Genomic DNA, 22,635 nt, shown 5'->3' on the forward strand with positions numbered 1-22,635 from the left:
AAGAGGGTACACCTCTTTTTTTAAAAAATATATTTTATTGATTTTTTACAGAGAGGAAGGGAGAGAGATAGAGAGTTAGAAACATCTATGAGAGAGAAACACCGATCAGCTGCCTCCTGCACATCTCCCACCGGGGATGTGCCCGCAACCCAGGTACATGCCCTTGACCAGAATCGAACCCAGGACCTTTCAGTCCGCAGGCCGATGCTCTATCCACTGAGCCAAACCGGTTTCGGCTTAGTTTCCCTTTCTGAAAGTTCATTTATTGCTGTATAAAAATGCAACCAATTTCTGGATATTTATTTGTATCCTGACACTGCTAAATTTATTGATCAGTCCTAGTAGTGTTTTGGTGGAATCTTTAGGGTTCTCTATATACAGTAAGTATCATGCCAATAAGGACAGTTTTCCTTCTTCCTTTCCCATTTGGATGCCTTTTATTTCTTCTCCTTGTCTGATTGCTGTGGCTAGTACTTCCAGTACTATGTTGAATAAGAGTGGGGAACGTGAACATCCCTGTCTTGTTCCTGTTCTTAGGGGAAATGCTTTTGGTTTCCCCATTGAGTATGATGTTTTCTGTGGGTTTGTCATATATGGCCTTTATTATGTTGAAATATGCTCACTCTATTGCCACTTTGCTGAGAGTTTTAATCATAAATGCGTTTCCTGCTCTCTTAAAGCTAATTTCCCCAGTTCAGATGTGTTGACCATGAGAAAGAATATAACCACCAAGGATTCCTGGTGGCTAACTGGGCTCAAATTTAAAAACAGAGGGAGAGAGGGAGAGTGGGAGGGGAGAGGGAGAGAGAGAAACACAAATGATGAGAGAGAATCATGGATCGGCTGTCTCCTGCACGCACCCTACTGGGGATAGAGCCCACAACCCGGGCATGTACCCTGACTGAGAATGGAACCTTGACCTCCTGGTGCATGGGTCAATGCTCAACCACTGAACCACACTGGCCGGGCAAAAATGTTTTTAAATGAGCTCATTATTTCCTCCTACAAACATGTATTCCTTTGAAAAAATGTCATACCACTAATGGTACTACTATCAATCCAATTCCTATCATTCTGCCTGGAATTCATGATTCTCAAACATTTTCATCTCATGGAATATAACCTCTTGCCTAAAACAAGTAACATTCAGGCAACACTAAGTTGCCCTGGTGTAGATTCACTCCCACTAACCAGCTGTTTATGTTCTGCAAGGATGTTGAACTTCAAAAAAGGGCGCTAGAACAGTGCTCAACTCCAAGTTGGGTCAAGAACTGTCCAGTAACTGTGAGTTGATTATCTCCTCTTAGTACTTAGATCTGTCTTTGCCTTCCCAAGAAACCTCATGGATGTCTGTTCCCTACACCCTAACTGCAGCCTAACCATACCACTCTGTTCACACAGGGCTTGCTTTGTAGAGGCAAGTATCCTGCATGAGAATCCTTCTCAGTCTCCCACTACCCCCTCCCCAGACCTATCATGGTCACCAAGAAGACTAGTGATGGAGTATACCTGCTTCTTCAGGCCTAATCACCCAGTTCAAATCTTTCTTGCCTCAGCACAAAACCATCTTTCATTGTCCTAGTATTTGGAGCTTGAAAAAAGCAAAGCCACATATTGCTTGCCTAACCACAGTCAGCAAGCCTTTACATCTCAGACTCTACCTCTGTTGATATGACCCCAGCAACACAGTATGCCCTCCCCAGCAACTTCTTTACCTCAGAGTGCCAGGAAGAATCTTGATATGGCAATAACCCTACCAAGTGGGCCAATCCCCAAGATCCTTCAGCTCCCCCAGAATATACTTCCCTCTCAAACCAACACTGCTTTATGCTTCTGACTCTCACCTCCCTGTTTCTCCCCTCACTACTGCCCTTCCTGCCAATGCTTGTCGTGTGCTCTCTGGAATACCTTTCATTATAAACAAACTACCCAACACTCTCAGTTGCTGCATGGATGCTCCCTCTCCTGAATTTCACCCTGGACATCACATGCTCTAAAACTGTTTCAAGTGGAGGCTGCTCATTTCTTCACCACCCCATTGTCCCCCCCCCACACACATACACAAATACACAGAACCCACACACTGTATCAGAGGGCTCCACTTACTTCTTCCAAGCTCATTACACCTCCATCCTCCACTGAAGCTTGAATGACATCTGTTCTTCTTGCCTTCATCTAATGACTTCCTGTTCACTCCCACACATTCATGGAGGACTTGGACATACGGTTCACAGCTTCCTCCTTTCCTCCAGCTCCCCCCACCCCAACCCTGCCATTATCTGGGTGACTTCCATTCTTATACAGACCAGTCACCTGGAATGCACACCTTGCCTCCTTTTTAACTGAAAAAACAAACAAACAAACAAACAAGAGTCTCAAGAAAATTGTTATCACCTTCCTTACCCTGCAACTTAGTTAAATATACCATCAGTGTCTATCCTTTCTTCCTCGCCTCCAGCCTCAGTGTAAGAGGTGTTTCCTACTCCCTTAAGAAAAACGTCTCAGTCTGTACTCTGCATTCCATCACCTCCTTCCTACCTCTTTCAGGATCTACTCCAACAATTCTCTCCAAAGAAGAGAGTGTAGAAAGAGAAGGGCAGTTATATAGGGAATGCCTGAATTCAAGAAATAGAACAAAGACTAGGTCACAACTATCAGAACCCAGTGTAATTATGCTGGAGTTTTCAGTTCATTTCCTAAACACAGCAACCCAATGTGCTAAAAAAGCAAATAAGATGTTCTGTTTCATTTTTGGTATCAAGGGTTTTTAAAAAAATGAATAATCATATTAACCTCAGACAAGTAACCTAGGATATTCTGTGCAGATGTGGTAATGAAACCCCAGAAGAGATATTAGTAAATTGAAATGGTCCAGACGAGAGCAATTAAAATAATCAAAGCAAAAAAGCAACTGATCTTTTAAGAAAGACTAAAGGAATAAACTCTTCAGTCTGGAAAAACAGCTGGAAGAGTCAACAGCAGTGACAGCAATAATAATGATGGTTAACATTTACTGAGTGCTCACTACATACGAGATTATTCTAAACAGTTTATATGTATCATCTCAATCCTGACAACAATTTTATCAGGTAAGTACTGTTATTATCCCCATTTTACATATGGGGAAATTGAGGCACAGTGAAGTTAAATAACTTGTCCAATCTCTTATACGTAGTAAAGGAGAATCCAGGATTCAAATCCAATCTGATTCTAGAGCATATGCTTTTAACCATAGTAGTAGTATGGACCTTCCAGCAAACAAATCTTAAAGACATGAATCAATTAATCACAGTTTTGTTTGCTAAGATTCAAAACTTAAAATACCAAGGCACCACTTAATGATTTAAGAGGAATACATTGTTTTGTCATTTGAATTTTTTTACACTGAGCACACATCACTTTTGTAAAGAAAACATATTAACTGGATGCAATTTCAACATAAATATCGAAAACACTAGTTTATACAGAAGGTAGTCAAATTCTAGAATTTGTTACCCAGTGAAGTTGTAATAAATAGCAATAGCTTGAAAAAATGTCTAGTACCCATAATAGATATGAACCTTTTATAGATACTGATCAGAGTCAGGAATGTATTCTAGGAAAGTGGAGTTTTTAACCACTTAGGAAAGGACAGAGTGTGCTAAATGGAGGGAGAATATGTGTGGGAAATGGAGACTTGGATGAGTGGTATATGAAGTTACTCGTCTAGTTAGTTGGCATGCAACAAAGTTAATTAACTCGACAATTCTAGAATTGCAGTGGTTTCTCTATTCAACAAACTATCCTAGGGAAAGGAGATAAGTCTTCATAAATCTCTGTAGGAAACGCTTTAAAGATGGTTATCCCCACCCTTAATAACGTCCACACCACTTATGCACTGTGCATATGGAAAATGTCTGTTTCTTTGGTAAAACTAAAGGCACTTCTGGGATCACCTAGGAATTTAAATGCTCTTTCTCATGAGGTTTGACTCTTGTTCTAAGAACCCATGTAAAAAGTGCTGCCACTAGATGTACCTTGCACCTTTGGGATTAGCTTCAACCAATGTATGAGTGGATCCAAAGTACTTATTTGAATAATATGGTCTGTGGTAACTGTAACAATGAATACCTTGGCTTCCCTTCATGTTGGAATCCACAGATAAGACAATTAAAATCTCACTCCATGAATATGAGTTAACCATTTATTTCTGGAAAAATGTGAAACTAGCCTAGTTTCTTTTATTCTCAGTACATGGGTATGAGATTCAAAGGAAGAGAGTAGGGAATGCATTTTAAGAAGGTAATGGAGAAAATAAAATTTAATGCCTGGACACATGTCACTTCCCTGAAGACTAGGATAATATATTAGTGGCTTATACAAAAATCAGATCCCTTACTAGCTCTTTCTTTCTTTCTTTTTTTTTTTTTAAATAATCTCATCCTTTTAAAAGACAGAAACAAGATCTCAACTCCTTTAAGAAAACTTATAAATCATTTTCTGCTTCAGATAAATTAATATTAGAAAAGGCAATTTAATAGGGTATCTGAGAAGGCTAACTTCAATTTGACCATCATCAAAGCCAACACAAAATTTTAAGAAATTTTTTTTGTTAACTATTTTTACTATCTTGTAACCTTCCTGTGTGGAGAAGGAAATACTTCCCTGTCTTGTACAGACAGATTACTTCCTGGTTCTCCCTGATTGTGAGTTTTATAAATAGAACTGCACTTGTAAGGAATACATTATACTGTACTTGATATTGATCAAGTACTGTGTCAAATCTTGGTTTAGAGGTGAAGAAATTGGAGAGTTCCCAGAGAAAAATAAGGACCATAATTAAAGGCTTGGACAATGAGACCCAGAACAAAAATATATGTAGGTCAAGTTAAGGAAATCTGATAATTCTTGGAGACCTTCTTTTATTTTTTAGCTTTTCCATCTTGAAAAAGCTCAAGTATATCAGAAAATGTTAATTAATAATCAAATGATTATCAAAATTTAAGAGAGTGTATAAGTTCACAGAGATTTTTTATTTAACCCAATTCAAAGTAATGGAAGGACTCTCTACAGAGATCCTTTCAAATAAGGGTGTATCCCTCCCTGATTCTTTCCTATAATTTATTCATTTGGCAAACTTTTATTTGAATGCTTACTACTTGACAGGCAATGTTCTAGATACAGACAGAAATCTTTGTCCTCTTGGAACTTACAGTCCAGAGGTATATAATAAACAATAATAACACAACAAATATAATAAACTAGAGGCCCAATGCACAAAATTTGTTCAAGGGGCTTGGCCCTCACAGCCCGGGCCTGGTCCGGAAGGTTGTCCGGCTGTCTGGTCTAATTAGCATATTATGCTTTTTATTATTATAGATAGGTAAATCATAGAGTATGTGAGGAGATTGGGAATGGGAAGATTGCAAATTTAAAAGAGGTGGTCAGGATAGGCATTTTCAAGCTAAACTGGGTTGAGGAGAATGAATGTTGACCACACTATGCATTTACCTTGTGATATGCAGTTTACAACCCTGTGCCAATCAGGGGATACTGGTGCAGTTTGGCAAAAAAGATGAATTCGGTTTTGGCCATATTAAGTTCTAAGTGCCAGAGGAAAGAGTTAAATGACCAACAGGTAGATGGAAATGCAGGTCTGGAGCTGGGGGGATACATTTGAGATAGAGACGTCAATTTGAAATCGCAGTAATATGTCTGAAAGCTAAAGCAGAGGGAATGAATTAGGTGAGCTCGCCAAAGAAGAGCAGAGTGAAAAGAGCTCACTATTGAATATCTACATTTTGGGGAATAAAGACAAAGATTAAATCGCGAAAGGAGAGTGCATTTTATTTTGATGAGAGAGAGACAGACAGAGGGAGATAGAGACAAGATGGGCCTGCCTTATTAGCATGCATATATTCCTCCCCTTTCATTTATCCCTAATGTAAACTCGTTCTCTTCATGACAAAACACTCCAGCTGTGCTACCAATTTGCACGGGAATCGTTCTTAAAGACCTTTTGATGCTAAGGAAAAGGGGGACTAACTTTGCCCCGAGGGTGCCTTGTGTCTTGGGCTCCAAATATCCTGGATGTTTTCCTTTGCACCCCACCCGCCTCCTCGCTTTCACACTCTTGCCTCCTCCCATAGTGCCAGTCCGCAAAAGGCTGAAGCATAGGAAAAGCCAACACACACACAAAGGACACAGCTTGAGGGAAAAGCAACAAACAAAACAAGCAAACAAACTGAAAATCCCCTGCCAGGGATAGAAACCCGGCACTGAAAGGCTTTAACCACAGCCTCCAGGCCCCGCCCCTCTGCCGCACCCGGGCCTCTCTATAGCCAGCAAGCCGCCTCTCCATAGGCCCCGCCCCTTGCCCCTTGTCAGCGCTCAGCTTCCTTTCAGCTTTCCCATTGGTCCACTTTTGCCTCTCCTTTCACTCCCCCTTCCTCCCAGCCGCTCCTCCCCTCTCAGAGAGGCGGTGCTATGCAGGCCGTCTCACTGGCGGACCTCCCCCCCTCGCCCCCACTCCCGTGCTTTCCCCTACTTCCCGGCATTTCTGTTTCCGCTTTCTGAAGGCTCTTTAGTTTTCCCACCTCTGCGAGACACTTCGCGCCCAGTGGTCCAGTGACGTCATTTTTCTGCGCTGCGTGGACAACCACCGTTGGGAGAGGGAACTGCTTTGCCGCCCTTCGCTGCTTTCCTCGGGCTGCTGCTCATCCGGAATAATGGCGCTGTCACTGTGGAAGGGGCTGGTAGGCATTGGCCTCTTTGCCCTAGCACACGCGGCCTTTTCTGCTGCTCAGCGTAAGTGCCTGCGAGATACAGACCGTTCCGGTGCGGGACTTCGGAGGGCGGTGTACGGGCGCACCACAGAGGGAGTGTCAGACCGAATGTCCCAGGAAGGGTCATTAGAGACCTTAGAGTTTGGGGTGATTACAAGAAACAGTGCGGGGCTCCCCAGTGGAAGATTGAAGCAACGTTCGAAGTGGGTGTCTGGGAGAGGGCTCAGAGCGTGACAGGTGCTCTGCATGGCATGCAAAGAGGGAGTCTGAGAATCCAGGACAGGTGATGTCAGATCCAGAGCTGGGCTGATCATGCAAAGTGTCAGATGGAGGACCTCGGATGCTCATGGTCCTATGACAACTAGGTGGACAGCATCTTGGGTAGTTCAGGCAGTGACTGAGAAGTTAAGTGACCCTTTGTTTCAGGTAGGGACTAGTACAGGAGAAAGAGCACTGGAACGGGAGTCAGGAGGGCAGGTTCTTAAAGACCTGCTTTGCTGCTAAATCTGTGACCTTGGGTGAGACATGTCACAGAGAGTGACATAGAAAGTTTAAATGAAAAAAGAGTTGAAGTACTTTATCATACAGATAAAATGGTATCATCAAGAAGAAACTTGGAATCCAGCAGAGAATGCTGTTCAATCTTGAGACAGTTGATCTGTTTTGATGTCTTCCCTTCTAGACCAAGGGTCAGCAAACTCTGGCTTGTAGGCCAAATGCAGCTTCCCTCCTGTTTTCGTAGTGAGCTAATAATGTTTTTCCATTTTTTAATTTGTTGGGGTGGAAAAGCAAAAGAATCATCATTTTATGATCCATGACAGTTATATAAAATCGAAGTTCCAATGTCCATTAATGAAGTTTTATTGGCACACTGCCACACCCATTCATCTAGGTATTGTCTGGCTGCTTTCTAAGGGCAGAGTTGAGTTTGTGATAAAAACAGAATGGCTTGCAAATCCTAAAATATTTATTTTCTGACCCTTTACAGGTAAAGTTAGCTGACCTCAGTCCTAGCCTATAGAGCCCATGAGTGCAGGGGCAATGTTTATTTTGTGTTCTTTGCTGTAATTTAAGTGGCTAGCACAGTATGTACTCAATAAATCTGTTGAATGAAGTAAATGAATTCAAACTTGAACTTCTTTTCTTTATTTGCTGGATTGCTTTCTTTATTTAGGAATAAAGTAGAAAATGAAATGTGAATTCCTTCAAAGCTCCATTTTTTTTGGGTCAAGTTAAAAACCTTTAGTTCTGTTCATTATATATAATTTAAATTATCCAATTATTTTAACTATTGATTACATACATGTATTGTGACATTGTCTGAAGGAAATGCAAATTATTTGTTAAATAGATTTTTATTTAGAAGTTTTAGATTTACAGAAAAGTTGCAAAGATACTACAGAGAATGACTTTATACACCTCACTTAGTTTCCACCATTGGTAACATCTTATATTACCCGGTATATTGTCACAACTGAAAAACTGACATTGGTATTATTACTATTACCTGAAGTCTAGCTTTTATTTGCATTTCACCAGTTTTGACATTAATGTCCTCTTTCTGTTCTAGGAATTAATCCAGGGTATCACGTTATATATATTTGTCATGTTTCCCCAGTCTCCTCTGTTCTGTGCTCCAAGCTTTAATGACAATAATAATAACTAACATTATTAAGAGCTTATCAAGTTCCAGGAACTGAACTAAGCATTTTACTTGTATTATATAATTCAGTCCTACCAAAAGCCCTGTGAGGTAGCTATTATTGTTGCTATCATCTTTGAAACAATTAAGAAATTGAGACAGACACCTAGGAAACTTGCATAAAAGTACAGATAAGAAAGTACAATTTGGGCCAAGGATTTAAAGACAAGGAGTTTGACTAGAGCATATGTGCTACACTACTTTATGAAATTCAGTCTCTGGGAATTGGTTGAAATTGCATCATACTTAGGTGCTAGAGCAGGGGTGGGGGACCTTTTTTCTGCCAAGGGAAGGGCCATTTGGAAATTTATAACATCATTTGAGGGCCATATGAAATTATCAACTTAACAATTAACCTGCTATATTTGGTTAAACATTTAATTAACTCACCCCCAATGCCTTGGCAGGGACAGACCAAATTATTTTGAAGGCCTTTTATGGGCCACAGGCCAAACGTTCCTCACCCCTGTGTTAGAGGTACAGCAAGTGATGCCCTGAGGGAGTTCAATGGCAAATGGAGAAACAAATGGACCCAGAAATAATCACAATAAAGTGATATAAATGCCATGCTAAAAATATGTAAAGGTACTTGGAGTTGAGGCAATTCTAGAGCCTTGTTGGCTTAAGTGTGGTCAACAAACCAGCATGATTTTAATCACTTGGGAGCTAGTTAGAAATGCCTGCTCCAGAGCTACTGAAACCAAATCTGCATTTCAAGTCAGATCTCCGGGTGATTTGCATGCACATTCCTTTGAGAAGCAGTGCCCTAGGGGAGGGGAGGATTCTGTGGAGTGCTGCAGCATTTTCTACCATGGGCTTCAGCTGTAAAATTTTAAGGTCCTAGACCAGTGATGGTGAACCTATGACACGCGTGTCAGAGGTGATAACGCGAACTCATTTTTTGGGTTGATTTTTCTTTGTTAAATGGCATTTAAATATATAAAATAAATATAAAAAATATAAGCCTTTGATTTACTATGGTTGCAAATATCAAAAAATTTCTATTTCTGACACGGCACCAGAGTTAAGTTAGGGCTTTTCAAAAATGCTGACACGCCGAGCTCAAAAGGTTTGCCATCACTGTCCTAGACTCAGAGCAAGATCATTAAAGTTCAGCCTCTTAGTTTTACAGATGTGGAAGTGCCTGGTTAAAGGTAGTAGTAGAGAGTCAGACTAGACTTCAAGCAATGAGGAAGCTAGCTGGGATCTGAACAGAGAGTAGGAAGTTAGGCAAAACCTACTTTTGGTATTGGTTTGATTTTTCTTTTACATTTGTCCTTATGATAAACCCTATAAGAAAAAACTCTGGAAATGTCTCTAAACAAATTCTTTTTTAAGAGCCAATCACATTTACTCACAACTATTTGGTTTCTTTTGTTTATAATACACTAGTGGCCCGTTTTACGAAAATCGTGTGTGTGGGGGGGTGTCCCTCAGCCTGGCCTGCACCCTCTCCAATCTGGGACTCCTGGCTCCTAACCGCTCACCAGCCTGCCTGCCTGATTGCCCTAACCACTCTGCCTGCCGGCCTGCTCACCCCCAACTGCCCCACCTACCAGCCTTCTTGCCCCCAACTGCGCCCCTTTGCCAGCCTGATCACACCCAACTGCCCTCCCCTCTTGGCCTGATCACTCCTAACTGCCTCTACCTCTGCCCCACCACCATGGCTTTGTCCAGAAGGTCTCCCGGTCTAATTAGCATATTGCCCTTTTATTAGTATAGATTATTAAATAGGGATTGTGCAAGGTTCATATAGAATCAGGATTTTATATTTTTATTAGAGGCCTGGTGCACAGATTTGTGCACTGGTGGGGTCCTTCGCCCTGGCCTGCAGGGATCAGTGGACCTCCATGCCACTGCAGCCCAGCCTTAACTGCCAGCTCATTGGGCTCCAGCCCACTGTCTGTGTTGATCCCGCACAGCACGAAGTAGTGCAGGAAGTGGCAGGCAGCCGGGGAGGAGCCCGAGCCCAGACAGGGTGCTGTGCTGCTCCCGCTCATCTCAGGCCTGCTGTGCCTGCTGCAGGCTTGTGCCCAGTCAGTCCTGATCGGGAGAGACTCGCGCCGCCAGCCGTGAGCCCTGAGTCTGGTGCCCATTGATCAGCTGAGTGGCACCCCTGCTATGGGAGTACACTGACCACCAGGGGGCAGCTCCTGCATTGAGCATCTGCCTGCTGGTGATGAGTGTGCATCATAGCAACTGGTTGACCAGTCATTTGGTTATTTGGTCACAGGCTTTTATATATATATATATATAGATAACAGAGGCAGAAATTTATGTCCTGGATTTTTTTCCTATCCTACCACTCACTGCCTCAGCATATTCTCTCAGGAAAAACATTTCCCTACCAATTCAATGTGATGGTGATGTTATATCAGAGTGGAGATTTCTGTAAGCTTATTAATTTTAAAATAATTGTGATTGCCCTAACCGGTTTGGCTCAGTGGATAGAGTGTCGGCCTGTGGACTCAAGGGTCCCAGGTTCGATTCTGGTCAAGGGCATGTGCCTTTGTTGCGGGCACATACCCAGTAGGGAGTGTGCAGGAGGCAGCTGATCGATGTTTCTCTCTCATCGATGTTTCTAACTCTCTGTCTCTCTCCCTTCCTCTCTGTAAAAAATCAATAAAATATATTAAAAAAAAAATAAAAATACATAATTGTGATTTCTTTGACCAGTTAGTAAAAGAAATGATTAGTTTCAGAGAATTCTAGTTGTCTTGTGGTAATGAAAGAAAAATTATGTGTAAGTGTTTCTTCCCCATACTTGCTTACTTTTCACTCTTATAAGTACCGCGCGCTAACGGATTGCGCCACTGGAGCTCCGACTTTTCACTCTTTTAAAAACTATAAAACTCTTAAATGTTTATTGTTGAAAGTATTACATATGTCTCCCCCCCTTGACCTCTTCTAGCCCACCCCCACCGCAGGCCTTCACCACCCTATTGTTTGTGTCTATGGGTTATGCATATATGCATACAAGTTCTACTCCTTTCACTCTTACCTCATTTTATAAGGGTACAAAGTAGATTATGATAAGAATTAAATAGCTCAAGATCAGGCTGATTACCTTAGAAGATAGAAGTTTTTGAGGAATCCAGGATTAGCATTACTTTATGTAGCATATAAATAAGGTGCTTCTTTGGTATATTGATTTGCTTGCATTTTAAGGAAGAAATATTAGCTAAAATTTTCTTAATGGTGTGCTTCTGGTTTTGTAGATCGTTCTTATATGCGATTAATGGAAAAGGAAGATGAATCACTGCCAATAGATGTAAGTTGGTCATTTATATTCTATTAACAGAGATTTTAAAAATTAACCATGTGCTTTATAGTAGTATTTTTACTGATTTTTATTATATTAAAAATTTTCAGACATGAAATTACATCTGTTCTCTATTTTTTACACATTCTGTTTGGTTTCTAGAACTAGATTTTAAATAGTCTTTATAGAAGTTGCTCTTCCATAGTCAGAGATGCACTTGAAAATTTGAATGTTTGACTTCATTTTAAAAATCTTTACCACAGAATATGTTTTCATTGATTTTAGAGAGAGAGAGGAAGGGGGAGAGAGAGAAAGAGAGAGAAGAAAGAAACATTAATCAGTGTGTCTGGTACCACCCACCAGGGTTTGAACCTGCAACCTAGATATGTGTCCTGACTGGGAATGGAACCTGCAACCTTTTGGTGTACCAGACGATGCTCCAACCAACTGAGCCACTCCACCAGGGCTTTGACTTCGTTGTTGTTGTTTTTTAATTTTCTTTTTATATAAAGTTTAAGAACAAGCAAAACTAAAAAAACATTGTTTAGGAACATATACATAGGAGGTAAAATCAAAGAAAAACAAGGAAGTGTTCTTTTAAGCTAAAATGATACGTGAACTTCACACACAATTTTTATCTTTATTGGGTTTTAAATTACAAAATAGTAAGTTCATTATAACAGAATCAAACCATAAGTGTAAAAAGTAAAACAGACCCTATTAAAAAAAACTGACTCCATTGCTCAGCATTTCTACTTCTATTATGAATAGTTTATATGGTACAGTACAGTTTTCTTCCTATGCCTAAACAACCTTATCTTTATTTATGTCTGTATAGTTTTCGCTAATAAAAACACAGGTTTTCTTTTAAAAAGTTATTATGCATGGATATGTGTGTGTGTGTGTGTGTGTGTGTGTGTGTGTATAGTTTCTTGTTTGTTTTTAAAAACATATTTTTATTGATTTTTTTAGAAAGAGAGGAAGGGAAGGGAGAGATATATAAATATTAACGAGAGAGATTATTGATTGGCTGCCCTACCAGGGATCAAGCCATAAACCCAGTCATGTGGGAATCAACACTTCTTGTTGCATGGGTCTATGCTTAACCACTGAACCATACCACTGGACTATGTATAGTTTTATAATTAGATTTTTATTACTTAATTTATCTTGACATATTTTCGTGACTACTTACAGATTTACCACATTCTTGTTAATAGTGCCTATGATTGCATTGCATGAAAATGATTGTGGTACACTGGTGGTAGGAATGTAAACTGGTATAACATATGACATTAGGTTTTAATTTAGATAGAGTAATAGCTTGTGGCTAGTTTTGCCTTTAGTTGTCTGTGATTAAGGATATGGTAGATGTGGCTATTAACTTGTTCTCCTATCACTTTTGCTTTGTGATAGATGAACACACATTCATTTATGTCTATTTTAATAACTTTCTTCTATTTACAAATTGGAAATTTTTTGAAATAGATGGAATCACAATCAAGAAAATAAAATATGCCTATAAATTCATGTCAGTTAATGTCAAGCATGCAAATTTTTGCTTGTACAACTTGTTTGGAAAGCAGTTTAATGCTACCTAATACAGTAGAATATGTGTACACGCTACACCAGTGATTCTAGTCCCATGCACCAGGAGATATACACAAGGATATCCATATTGACATTGTAAAAGTAACACACAGGAAACAGCCTACATAACCATCAAAAGTGAAATGGATATATTGTGTTATATATATATATATATATATATATATATATATATATATATATATATATATATATATATATAAAAGGCTAATATGCTAAGTGTCCAACTGTCTGACCGGTCACTATGACGTGAACTGACCACCAGGGGGCAGACGCTTAATTCAGGAGCTGCCGTGACATGCACTAGCCATTTACAGAGAAACAGCACCACAGACCTGGTGCCCACAAAGCAACACTTGGCTTCCTCCAAGTGGGACAAGGCCCTGCCACCACCCTGGAGCAAAATTGCAGCCGACGCTGCCAAGACTCCATGGAGAAAAATGCAGCCCACAGCCCAGCCCAGCCTGGAAACAGTGGCTGTGGGTGCTGGGTAATGATGTCATGTAGCAATGCTCGGCTTCTCCCTAGCGACTAGCCTCCTTGGAGTTACTTCAGCCCAGGAACACGACTTGCTTTATAGCCAGGTGCAAACATTTTATACTTTAACCAAATGTCTGTGAAGCATTTTCCCATGTCTCATTTCATTTGATCCTCACAGAAGTCCTGGAGTAGGTAGATAGGAGACTCGGTAGAATCCTATTTTCTTTTCATTAGCTGGAAAACGGAGATTTAGAAAGTTTAGACACTTGACCTGACTGAAAAGAAGTAAGAAATGGTGGACCTTGAAAATGATTTCAGGTTCTCTCACTGTGCAGAATATAGTCAAATACTGCTGCAGTTATAATACTTTACATTTTGTTCTCCCTGCATGATCTACAATAATAATCTGCTTCGTGTTGGTATTTACTGCTGTGTTGCTGACAGTACCTGAAAGAAGTTGGGGTGCTTCATTGGGCTGGAAAATGTTTAGCTAAATCAGAAAGCAGGTCTAATTAAGCAAGTTTATTCTATATATAAAAGGCTAAGTTGACTCGTGCATGTGCAATACATATAAAGCTCTTGCTGGCGCCAATTGCACACGTGTTTTGATCTGTCATTGTTGATTGTGAATTTAGTTGACTTCTATTATGGAGAAAGGGTGACTAGCGATATTAAAATATTTCTTCTAATTAATTTCCTTTCAATGTGCACAAATCCATGCACCGGGCCACTAGTTTTCATATAATGGAATACAAAACTCAGTGAAAATGAATGGACAACAAAAAGGATGAATCTCACCAAAAGTTTTTCAAAGTGTGGAAAAATAAGCAATATATGTTTTAGAGGTACACACACAGCTGGTAAAATTATGAAGAAAAGCAAAGAACAGATTAATACACAATTTGGGACAGTAGTTAACTTCGAGAGAGAGGGTGAAGAATATAATTGCAGAGGGACACATGGGACTTGAAAGGTATTGGTAATATTCTGTTTCTTAAGCTGGGTGGAGGGTAAGAGTGTTCTTTTTTTAAAAGAATATGTTTCTTTTATTGATTTTAGAGAGGAAGGGAGAGGGAGAGAGAGATAAGAGTATTCTTTTTATACTCTACTAAAGGCCCGGTGCACTCGAGGGGGGTCCCTCAGCCCGGCCTGTGCCCTCTCACAGTCTGGGACCCCTTGGGGGATGTCCACCTGCTGGCTTAGGCACGCTCCCCAGGGAATCGGGCCTAAGATGGCAGTCAGACATCCCTCTGGCAGCCTGGGAGCCCTCGGGGGATGTCCACTTGCCAACAAGGAGCAGACCTAAGCTGCAGTCGGACATCCTTAGTGCTGCTGAGGAGGCAGGAGAGGCTCACGCCACCACCGCTGTGCTGGCAGCCATCAGCCTGGCTTGTGGCTGAGCAGAGCTCCCCCTGTGGGAGTGCACTGACCACCAGGGGGCAGCTCCTGCATTGAGCATCTGCCCCCTGGTGGTCAGTGTGTGTCATAGTGACCAGTCATTCCCAGTCGTTCTGCTGTTAGGGTCAACCTGCATATTACCCTTTTATTATATAGAATAGGGGCCTGGTGCACGGGTGGGGGCTGGCTGGTTTGCCCTGAAGGTTGTCCTGGATTAGGGTGTGGATCCCGCTGGGGTGCCTGGCCAGTCTGGGTGAGGGGCTGATGGCTGTTTGCAGGCTGACCATTGCCCCTTCAGGTTGGGGAGGGTCCTGCTGGGGTGCCTGGCCAGCCTGGGTGAGGGGCTGAGGGCCGTTTTCAGGCTGGCCACACCCCCTTCAGGGTGGGGGTCCCCACTGGGGTGCTTGGCCAGCCTGGGTGAGGGGTTAATGGCTGTTTGCAGGCTGGCCAAGCCCCACAGCAGGGACCCTCACCCCATGGGGTGTGGCCAGCCTGGGTGAGGGGCTGAGGGCCGTTTTCAGGCTGGCCACGCCCCCGGTGACCCAAGCTCCCAGCCTCTCCTTTTTTTCTTTTTTTTTTCAGCCCCTCCTTGAGCAGAGGCCAGGGCGGGCTGGAAGCAGGTACCTGAGATTTATTTATCTTCTATAATTGAAACTTGGTAGCCTTGAGCAGAGCCCAGGGCCGGCCAGGGCAGGCAGGAAGTTTGGCTTCCTCCATCGCCGGGGGCAACCCAAGCCTCCTTTTCACTCCAGCTCTGGTCTCCACCATCTTAGTTGGGTTAATTTTCATACTCGCTCCTGATTGGCTGGTGGGTGTGGCTTGTGGGTGTAGGGACTAGAGGCCCTGTGCACAACATTCGTGCACTGGGGTGGAGTCCCTCAGCCTGGCCTGTGCCCTCTCATAGTCCGGGACCCCTCGGGGGATGTCAGCCTGCCAGCTTAGGCCCACTCCCCCGAGTGGTCCTTAGCGTTGCCACGGAGGTGGGAGAGGCTCCTGCCACCGCCACTGCGCTTGCCAGCTGTGAGCCTGGCTTCTGGCTGAGCCGTGCTCCCCCCGTGGGAGTGCACTGACCACCAGTTTGCCCCCTGGTGGAGTGTGTGCATCATAGTGACCGGTTGTTCCGCATTTGGTTGATTTGCATATTAGCCTTTTACTATATAGGATGATATTTAACAATAATACATTAAAAATTCTTAGTTTGTTTTGGAAGCAAATAGTAGTTGATAATCTGAGTTTTGAATGGCTCAGTACCTGTTTTTTTAAATATATTTTTATTGGTTTCAGAGAGGAAAGGAGAGGGAGAGAGAGAATCATCAATGATGAGAGAGACCCCCGATTAGCTGCCTCCTGCACGCCCCCTACTGGGGATCAAGCCCGCAACCCAGGCATGTGCCCTTGACCAGACTCTAACCCAGGACCCTTGAGTCTACAGTCCAACGCTCTATCCACTGAGCCACGCTGGCTAGGGCTCAGTACCTGTTTTTGCAATTTGAGCAAAACCCACAAGTATTTTTGTAGCCAATCCACAGAATTTACAGATTTTATAGTGTTTAAGTCAAAATCTTTAAACTGAGAATTGACTCCTTGATAGGATCTGGGAGAAATACCTGCTTGAAGCTAAAATTTTATGGAGATAAAATTGTAAAGGTTTATAATAATACTTGTATTTAGTAATCTTTAATCTTTATGCTCACAGATAGTTCTTCAGGCACTTCTGGCCTTTGCGGTTACCTGTTATGGTATAGTTCATATTGCAGGAGAGTTTAAAGACATGGATGCCACTTCAGAACTAAAAAATAAGTAAGTTTTCCCCTTTTAGTAAGCATTTAATTTCTTAAGAATTTTGCTTCATTTACATAAATGTATGTGTTCTGGTACTTAAAAGTTGGTTTTTACATTTTGATTATACAATATGTCTGTGTAATGAAATAAAAATATTGAGGCACTGTTTGATATGATAGGAAAAATGGAAGTTGAATGACAGACTGTTGATATTAGAATAAGATGTTGTGTTTGCCTAAAATTACTTATTGGTTGTTTGGATAGATAGGTGGATGGAAATAGATATATAGGAAGATATTCCCTCAGAAATTTTTTTCCTTCCTTCTGTCTCCTTCCTTCTCTTTGCTTTCCTCTCCTTCCTTCCTATTTTCCTCTTTTGTCCTCTGACTCAACTCTGTCTTTGGAAGAATAAGGGATTTTCTGTTTCCTTTATTACTTGAACCTAATCTGTGATATAAACTCTGTTCTCAGGCCCTTTTCTACTCCTGGATTAAAGTATATTTATTATTCTGCTTTCTTTTTTCTCCTGTACTTCTTCTAAGCTATTTTTGCGAACTTTGCTTGCTTTTCTTGTCTCTATTTCTTTTTAAAAGACTTTTTATTGATTTTTAGAGCAAGATGAAGGGAGGGTAGAGAGAAACACCGATGTGAAAGTGAAACATTGATCAGCTGCCTCCTGCATGTCCCCACCTGCAACCTGGGAATGTGCCCTGAAGGGGAATTGAACTGGCAATCTTTCAGTGCATGGGATAATGCCCAACCAACTGAGCCACACCAGCCAGGGCAATATTTCTTTCATAAAATCATCCATTGCTTTGTTCATTTCCATCTCTGAACTTTACCCACTTCTTTATTCTGGAAAATTTAACCTTTTATAATATTTTCTTGTGAGGATTCACAATAAACATTTATGTGTTAGAGGAAAATCAACCTCTTTTTATTTACATTTTAAATAGTCACATCTCAGGCTTCCTGTTTTAGAAACAAATCAACACTAAAAGCCATACACTTAGGTGATTATGAACTTTATTAGACCACATATCTCCCATTGGAGAAGAAGAAATGATATGCCACTGTAATCACCCACTACTGTTCTTACAAAGAGTCTACTAAGAATCACCGGCAAAGGCCAGGAAAGAAAGAAGTAGCCCTGGCTGGTTTGGCTCTGTGGATGGAACATCGGCTTGCAGACTGAAGGGTTCTGGGTTCAATTCCAGTCAAGGACACAGGCCCAGGTTTTGGGCTCAATCCCCAGTAGGGGGCATGCGGGAGGCAACCGATCAGTGATTCTCATCATTGTTTCTCTCTCTCTGCTTTCCTCTCTGAAGTCAGTAAGAATATATTTTTTAAAAAAGAAGTAAAACAGAAAGGCATTAAGTAGGTGGTAGCAAAATATGATTTTATTAGGTGGTAAATATATGAATTTGGACAACAGCAGGTTCAGAAAGACCAAAGAAATGTAAGGAATTTTTTTGTTATCTTTGAACTATGTTTAGAAACCAGGTCTTTCAGATGATCATAGGACTTGGATAGTGATGGCCAAATGAGGCTAATCAAAGGTACAATCTCTGTACTAGTTTTTTAAAAAGACTATTTGGCATGGGCTTATGTTAGATCTACAGAGGTGATTAAAGTTGAGTAACTACTTATGTTATTCATAGGCATACTGGAAGGACTGGCTGAATGAAAAATTATATGGCTATATATTGCTTTTCCAGGTTTTTTATTTTCCTTGTACAAGAAAGAAATGAGATACAGTATGATTACCGTTTATGATCTGGTTTCATGAATTTAAACATAGTTTTAAGTATAACCAATAGCAAATTCACCAGAAGCCTGCTTATTTTCAAATGGGCTTCTTATAAGGATTTATCTAAAATTGCTGCTTTTTTTTTCTTTTAAGGACATTTGACACATTAAGGAATCACCCATCATTTTATGTATTTAATCATCGTGGTAGAGTACTGTTTCGGCCTTCAGATACAACAAATTCTTCAAATCAAGATGCATTGTCCTCTAACACATCGTTGAAGTTACGAAAACTTGAATCCCTGCGTCGTTAAGATTTTTACAAACAGTACGGGACACAGAGTTGGAATATTGGAGTTTGGAGTATAAAACACTCCCCCCATAAGTATTTATATTGATCTTTTAGATCTAACTAAATCAAGTCTGTGGCCCTTGTTTGTACACTGTTATCAAATTATTTTTTTTGGAGAATTTCAAGATTTATTTATTTTTTTAATTGAATTTATTGGGGTGACATTGGTTAATAAAATTATATGTTTCAGGTGTACAATTTTATAATGTATCATCTGTATATTGTATTGTGTGTTCACCACCCCAAGTCAAGTCTCTTTCCATTACCATTTATACCCTTTTTACCCTCTTCTATCTTCCCTCACCCCACTCACCCTCTGGTAATCACCATACTGTTGTCTGTGTCTTTGAGTTTTCTTTTTGTTTAATCCTTTCACCTTTTTCACCTAGCCCTCCAACCCCCCTCCCCTCTGACAGCTTTCAATTTGTTCTCTGTATCTATGAGTTTGTTTCTATTTTGGTTCTTAGTTTATTTTGTTCATTAAATGGCACATATAAGTGAAATAATATGGTACTTGTCTTTCTCTGACTGGCTTATTTTACTTAGCATAATACTCTCCACGTCTATCCATGCTGTCACAAAAGGCAAGATTTCCTTCTTTTTACTACCAACTAGTAATCCATTTGTAAATGAACCATAGCTTTTTTATCCACTCATCTACTGATGGGCATTTGGGCTGTTTCCACATCTTGGCTACTAAAGGCTGGGTACACGGATTTGTGTACTGGTGGGGGGAGTAGCCTGCGGAATTGGCCCACTATGGTAGCGCCACTCATCTTGGTCAGCTGAGTGGCTGTGGACCAGCTCTCTGAGCTGATATTTCGGGGTAATGTCTTGGGTAAAGGTGTGTTCTATGTCCTGGAGGAACCTGGCTGAGAGCTTTGCACCCCAAAGCCACTCGGTGAATGTCCTTGATGTGTGATGCCAGGTAGGTGACACCATCGGGGAGTTCAGGGCAGCTGTGCTCCAGGATCCTCAGCCATCAGGATAGCCTCCCCGGGGGGTCCACAGTCATGTCCCTCTTGCCATCCGCCTATGCCAGCTCCCCACGCTCTTTCTAGAACACACCTTAGAGGGCCTGCATCAGCTGGTGGGGTCAGGCCAGAGTTTAGATTGTCTCAGGTATTTGATAGGTACAGAGACTCGGCCTCACCCTGGGCCTGCTAGCGGCTGCTCCCACTGCGGGAGCAGCCACTCATCCCGGTTAGCCAAACAGCACTCCCACTGTGGGAGCACACTGACCACCAGGGGGCAGCTCCTGCATTGAGCATCTGCCCCCTGGTGGTCAGTGCACAACACAGTGACTGGTCGACAGGTCGGTCTGGTCGTTCCATCATTCCGTCACTGGTCTTTTATATATATAGATTGTAAATAGTGCTGCAGTGAACGTCGTTATTGATGCTGTATAAATTATTTGTGAAAGGAGCCCTTGATCTTTCATAGTGAGAATTCTTTTTTTCATTTACAACAAATTTACATCGTTTGTAAGAGTCACTGTATTTTGTGTGTTTTTTTTTTTTAAACAACAGAAATTTATTCTCTCACAGTTTTGAAGCCTGGAAGTCCAAAATCAAGGTGTCAGCAGGGTTGTACCCCCGCCAAACGCCCTAGGGGAGAATCTGTTCCTTGGCCCTTGCAGCTTCTGATGCCTCTGAGCATCCCTTGGCTTGTGACCACATCACTCCCTCTTTTGTCTCTGTGATCACACTGTCTCCTCCTCTTCTGTGTGGAATCTCTCTCTGTCTTTAAGAGTCACTGTTTTGAACACATTTCTTTGGAAAAAATGTGTGGGGGGTTTTTGTAATTATTTTTTTTAGATTTCTCTTCTTTTCACTACAGTATTTAGGATCCTTTTGGAATCAGTGTGACTACTGCATTTTGAAGCATTAATGGTAATAAAATGGTCTTCATTTCTTTTTTTTTTAAATTTGGTCTTCATTTCTTAACAACAAATTGGCTTCTCTAAAGCGGTTTAAAAAGGTGACATAATTTTTTCTTATGCCCCCTAAAAAGTGGCTCTGCTTCAACAGATACTTGCCAGTTTTTAATTTATCTATGACTTCTCACTCCACCCGACTCCCATGTACCATCTAACATCAGCGGTCTTGTTTTATCACTTCTCTAGGCTTCTCTGAGCAGTGAGCAATTTTTGTGTCAGAAATTCTTTTTCATAACAAACATATGTATATTTAACACACTCAACTTCCTGTAAAGCTACTTGTGTTCTCTTTAACTGTAAAAATTTCCCTAATTGGTTATGTAGTGTAAGAATAGTTGAAGACACACCAAAAAGACCTTTTGTGATTTAATTACCCTGCCTATGTAGAGGAATAGTAATCACTGAGGAAAACTGATTACTTGTAATTAGCCAGTTTAACTTATGCAAAGTCTTTCTTTATTGCATATTACACTAGTGAATTAGTAAAAATAAATTTCTTGTTAAAGGTAGACTTCAAAGAAATTTGGTCCAATATGTTCTAAATATTTGGAGCTAATATATATATTTTTAATTCAGGTCATTTTTTAAGAAATTGTTTTGTAGCTTTTGACTTGTAGCAGGCTTAGAGTTTTCCATCATCATGGTATGTTAATACAGAGTAGAACTTTTTTAGTAATAGTAATTTAATTTTATGAGGCTGAAGATACAGAATAGTGCTTTTCAGAAACAGTAATTTTAGTTTTAAGGAAATTTGGCTAGCTCTTTGATCTGCAGAACGCTTAACATTTCTTTGTAGAGAACGTTGATTTTATTGAATTCTACAGGTATGTAAATATGGCTTATGTTGAACTGTATAGATGTAAAGGGAATATCTATGCAGATTTGAAAAGGAAACGTGCTTTAGGCAAGAGACATGATGCCCTTACATTTGATGGCATTTTTTCCTTTAGGAATGAACCTCAGCTCTGCTATTCTGCCTGGTAAAATGCATAGCCCCAAAGCAGGTGATTATTTTTTTATTGGGTTTTTATTGTTTTGTTTAGCTTTGTTTTGCCAACCTAGTCTTTCTGTGAAACACTGACTATGATCTCTAAGGAGAACAAAGTTATAAATCTTCTGATAACCTAAAGTAATTTAGAAATTAGTTAAAAATGTTAAGTCAGGGGTTAAAAGTGGTGATAATCAAATAAAAATAGTGTGTGAGAAACCAGCTCCTTATATATCAGCTTGTATGCTGTTTCAGATATGACTGGATTCGTAAGAGCCTCATGTTCTCTTGGGACTGTCTTCCCTTCCTAATATGTTTTTATAAGAACGTTATTAAGATATAATTCACATACCTTACAATTCAGCCATTTAAAAGGTATAATTCAGTGGTTTTATAATATAGTCACAAGTTGTGCAACCATGGCTACAGTCAATTTGAGAACATTGTCATCACCCCAAAAAGAAACCCTCTACCTTTTAAGCATTCATATTTCATTTTCTCCCAATGCCTCCCAGCCCCAAGCAACCACTAATCTACTTTCAATCTCTATGATTTGCCTTCTGGTCATTTACTATAAATGAATTCATATAATATCTGGTCTTTCATGAGTG

The 22,635-nt window shown here is 40.8% G+C and overlaps 1 protein-coding gene across 1 annotated transcript; it reads left to right on the forward strand.

The window, feature by feature from the left end:
- Positions 1-6,509: 6,509 nt before the first annotated feature.
- Positions 6,510-19,610, forward strand: MMGT1 (membrane magnesium transporter 1). The gene is made up of 4 exons (XM_059678924.1): positions 6,510-6,786; positions 11,685-11,737; positions 16,911-17,014; positions 18,900-19,610. The coding sequence occupies exons 1-4, from the start codon at positions 6,708-6,710 to the stop codon at positions 19,057-19,059; spliced, it is 396 nt and encodes a 131-aa protein (XP_059534907.1). The 5' UTR covers positions 6,510-6,707; the 3' UTR covers positions 19,060-19,610.
- Positions 19,611-22,635: the final 3,025 nt, after the last annotated feature.

The sequence above is a fragment of the Myotis daubentonii genome, chromosome X (genome assembly GCF_963259705.1).
Source record: "Myotis daubentonii chromosome X, mMyoDau2.1, whole genome shotgun sequence".
Taxonomy (NCBI): domain Eukaryota; kingdom Metazoa; phylum Chordata; class Mammalia; order Chiroptera; family Vespertilionidae; genus Myotis; species Myotis daubentonii.

What these genes read in the sequence shown, in the direction of transcription:
- MMGT1 (XM_059678924.1), top strand. Translation starts at nt 6,708, where the DNA reads ATGGCGCTGTCACTGTGGAAGGGGCTGGTAGGCATTGGCCTCTTTGCC. An exon ending in GGCCTTTTCTGCTGCTCAGC is followed by an intron (nt 6,787 to 11,684) that starts GTAAGTGCCTGC and finishes CTGGTTTTGTAG; the next exon opens with ATCGTTCTTATATGCGATTA. An exon ending in ACTTCAGAACTAAAAAATAA is followed by an intron (nt 17,015 to 18,899) that starts GTAAGTTTTCCC and finishes TTTTCTTTTAAG; the next exon opens with GACATTTGACACATTAAGGA.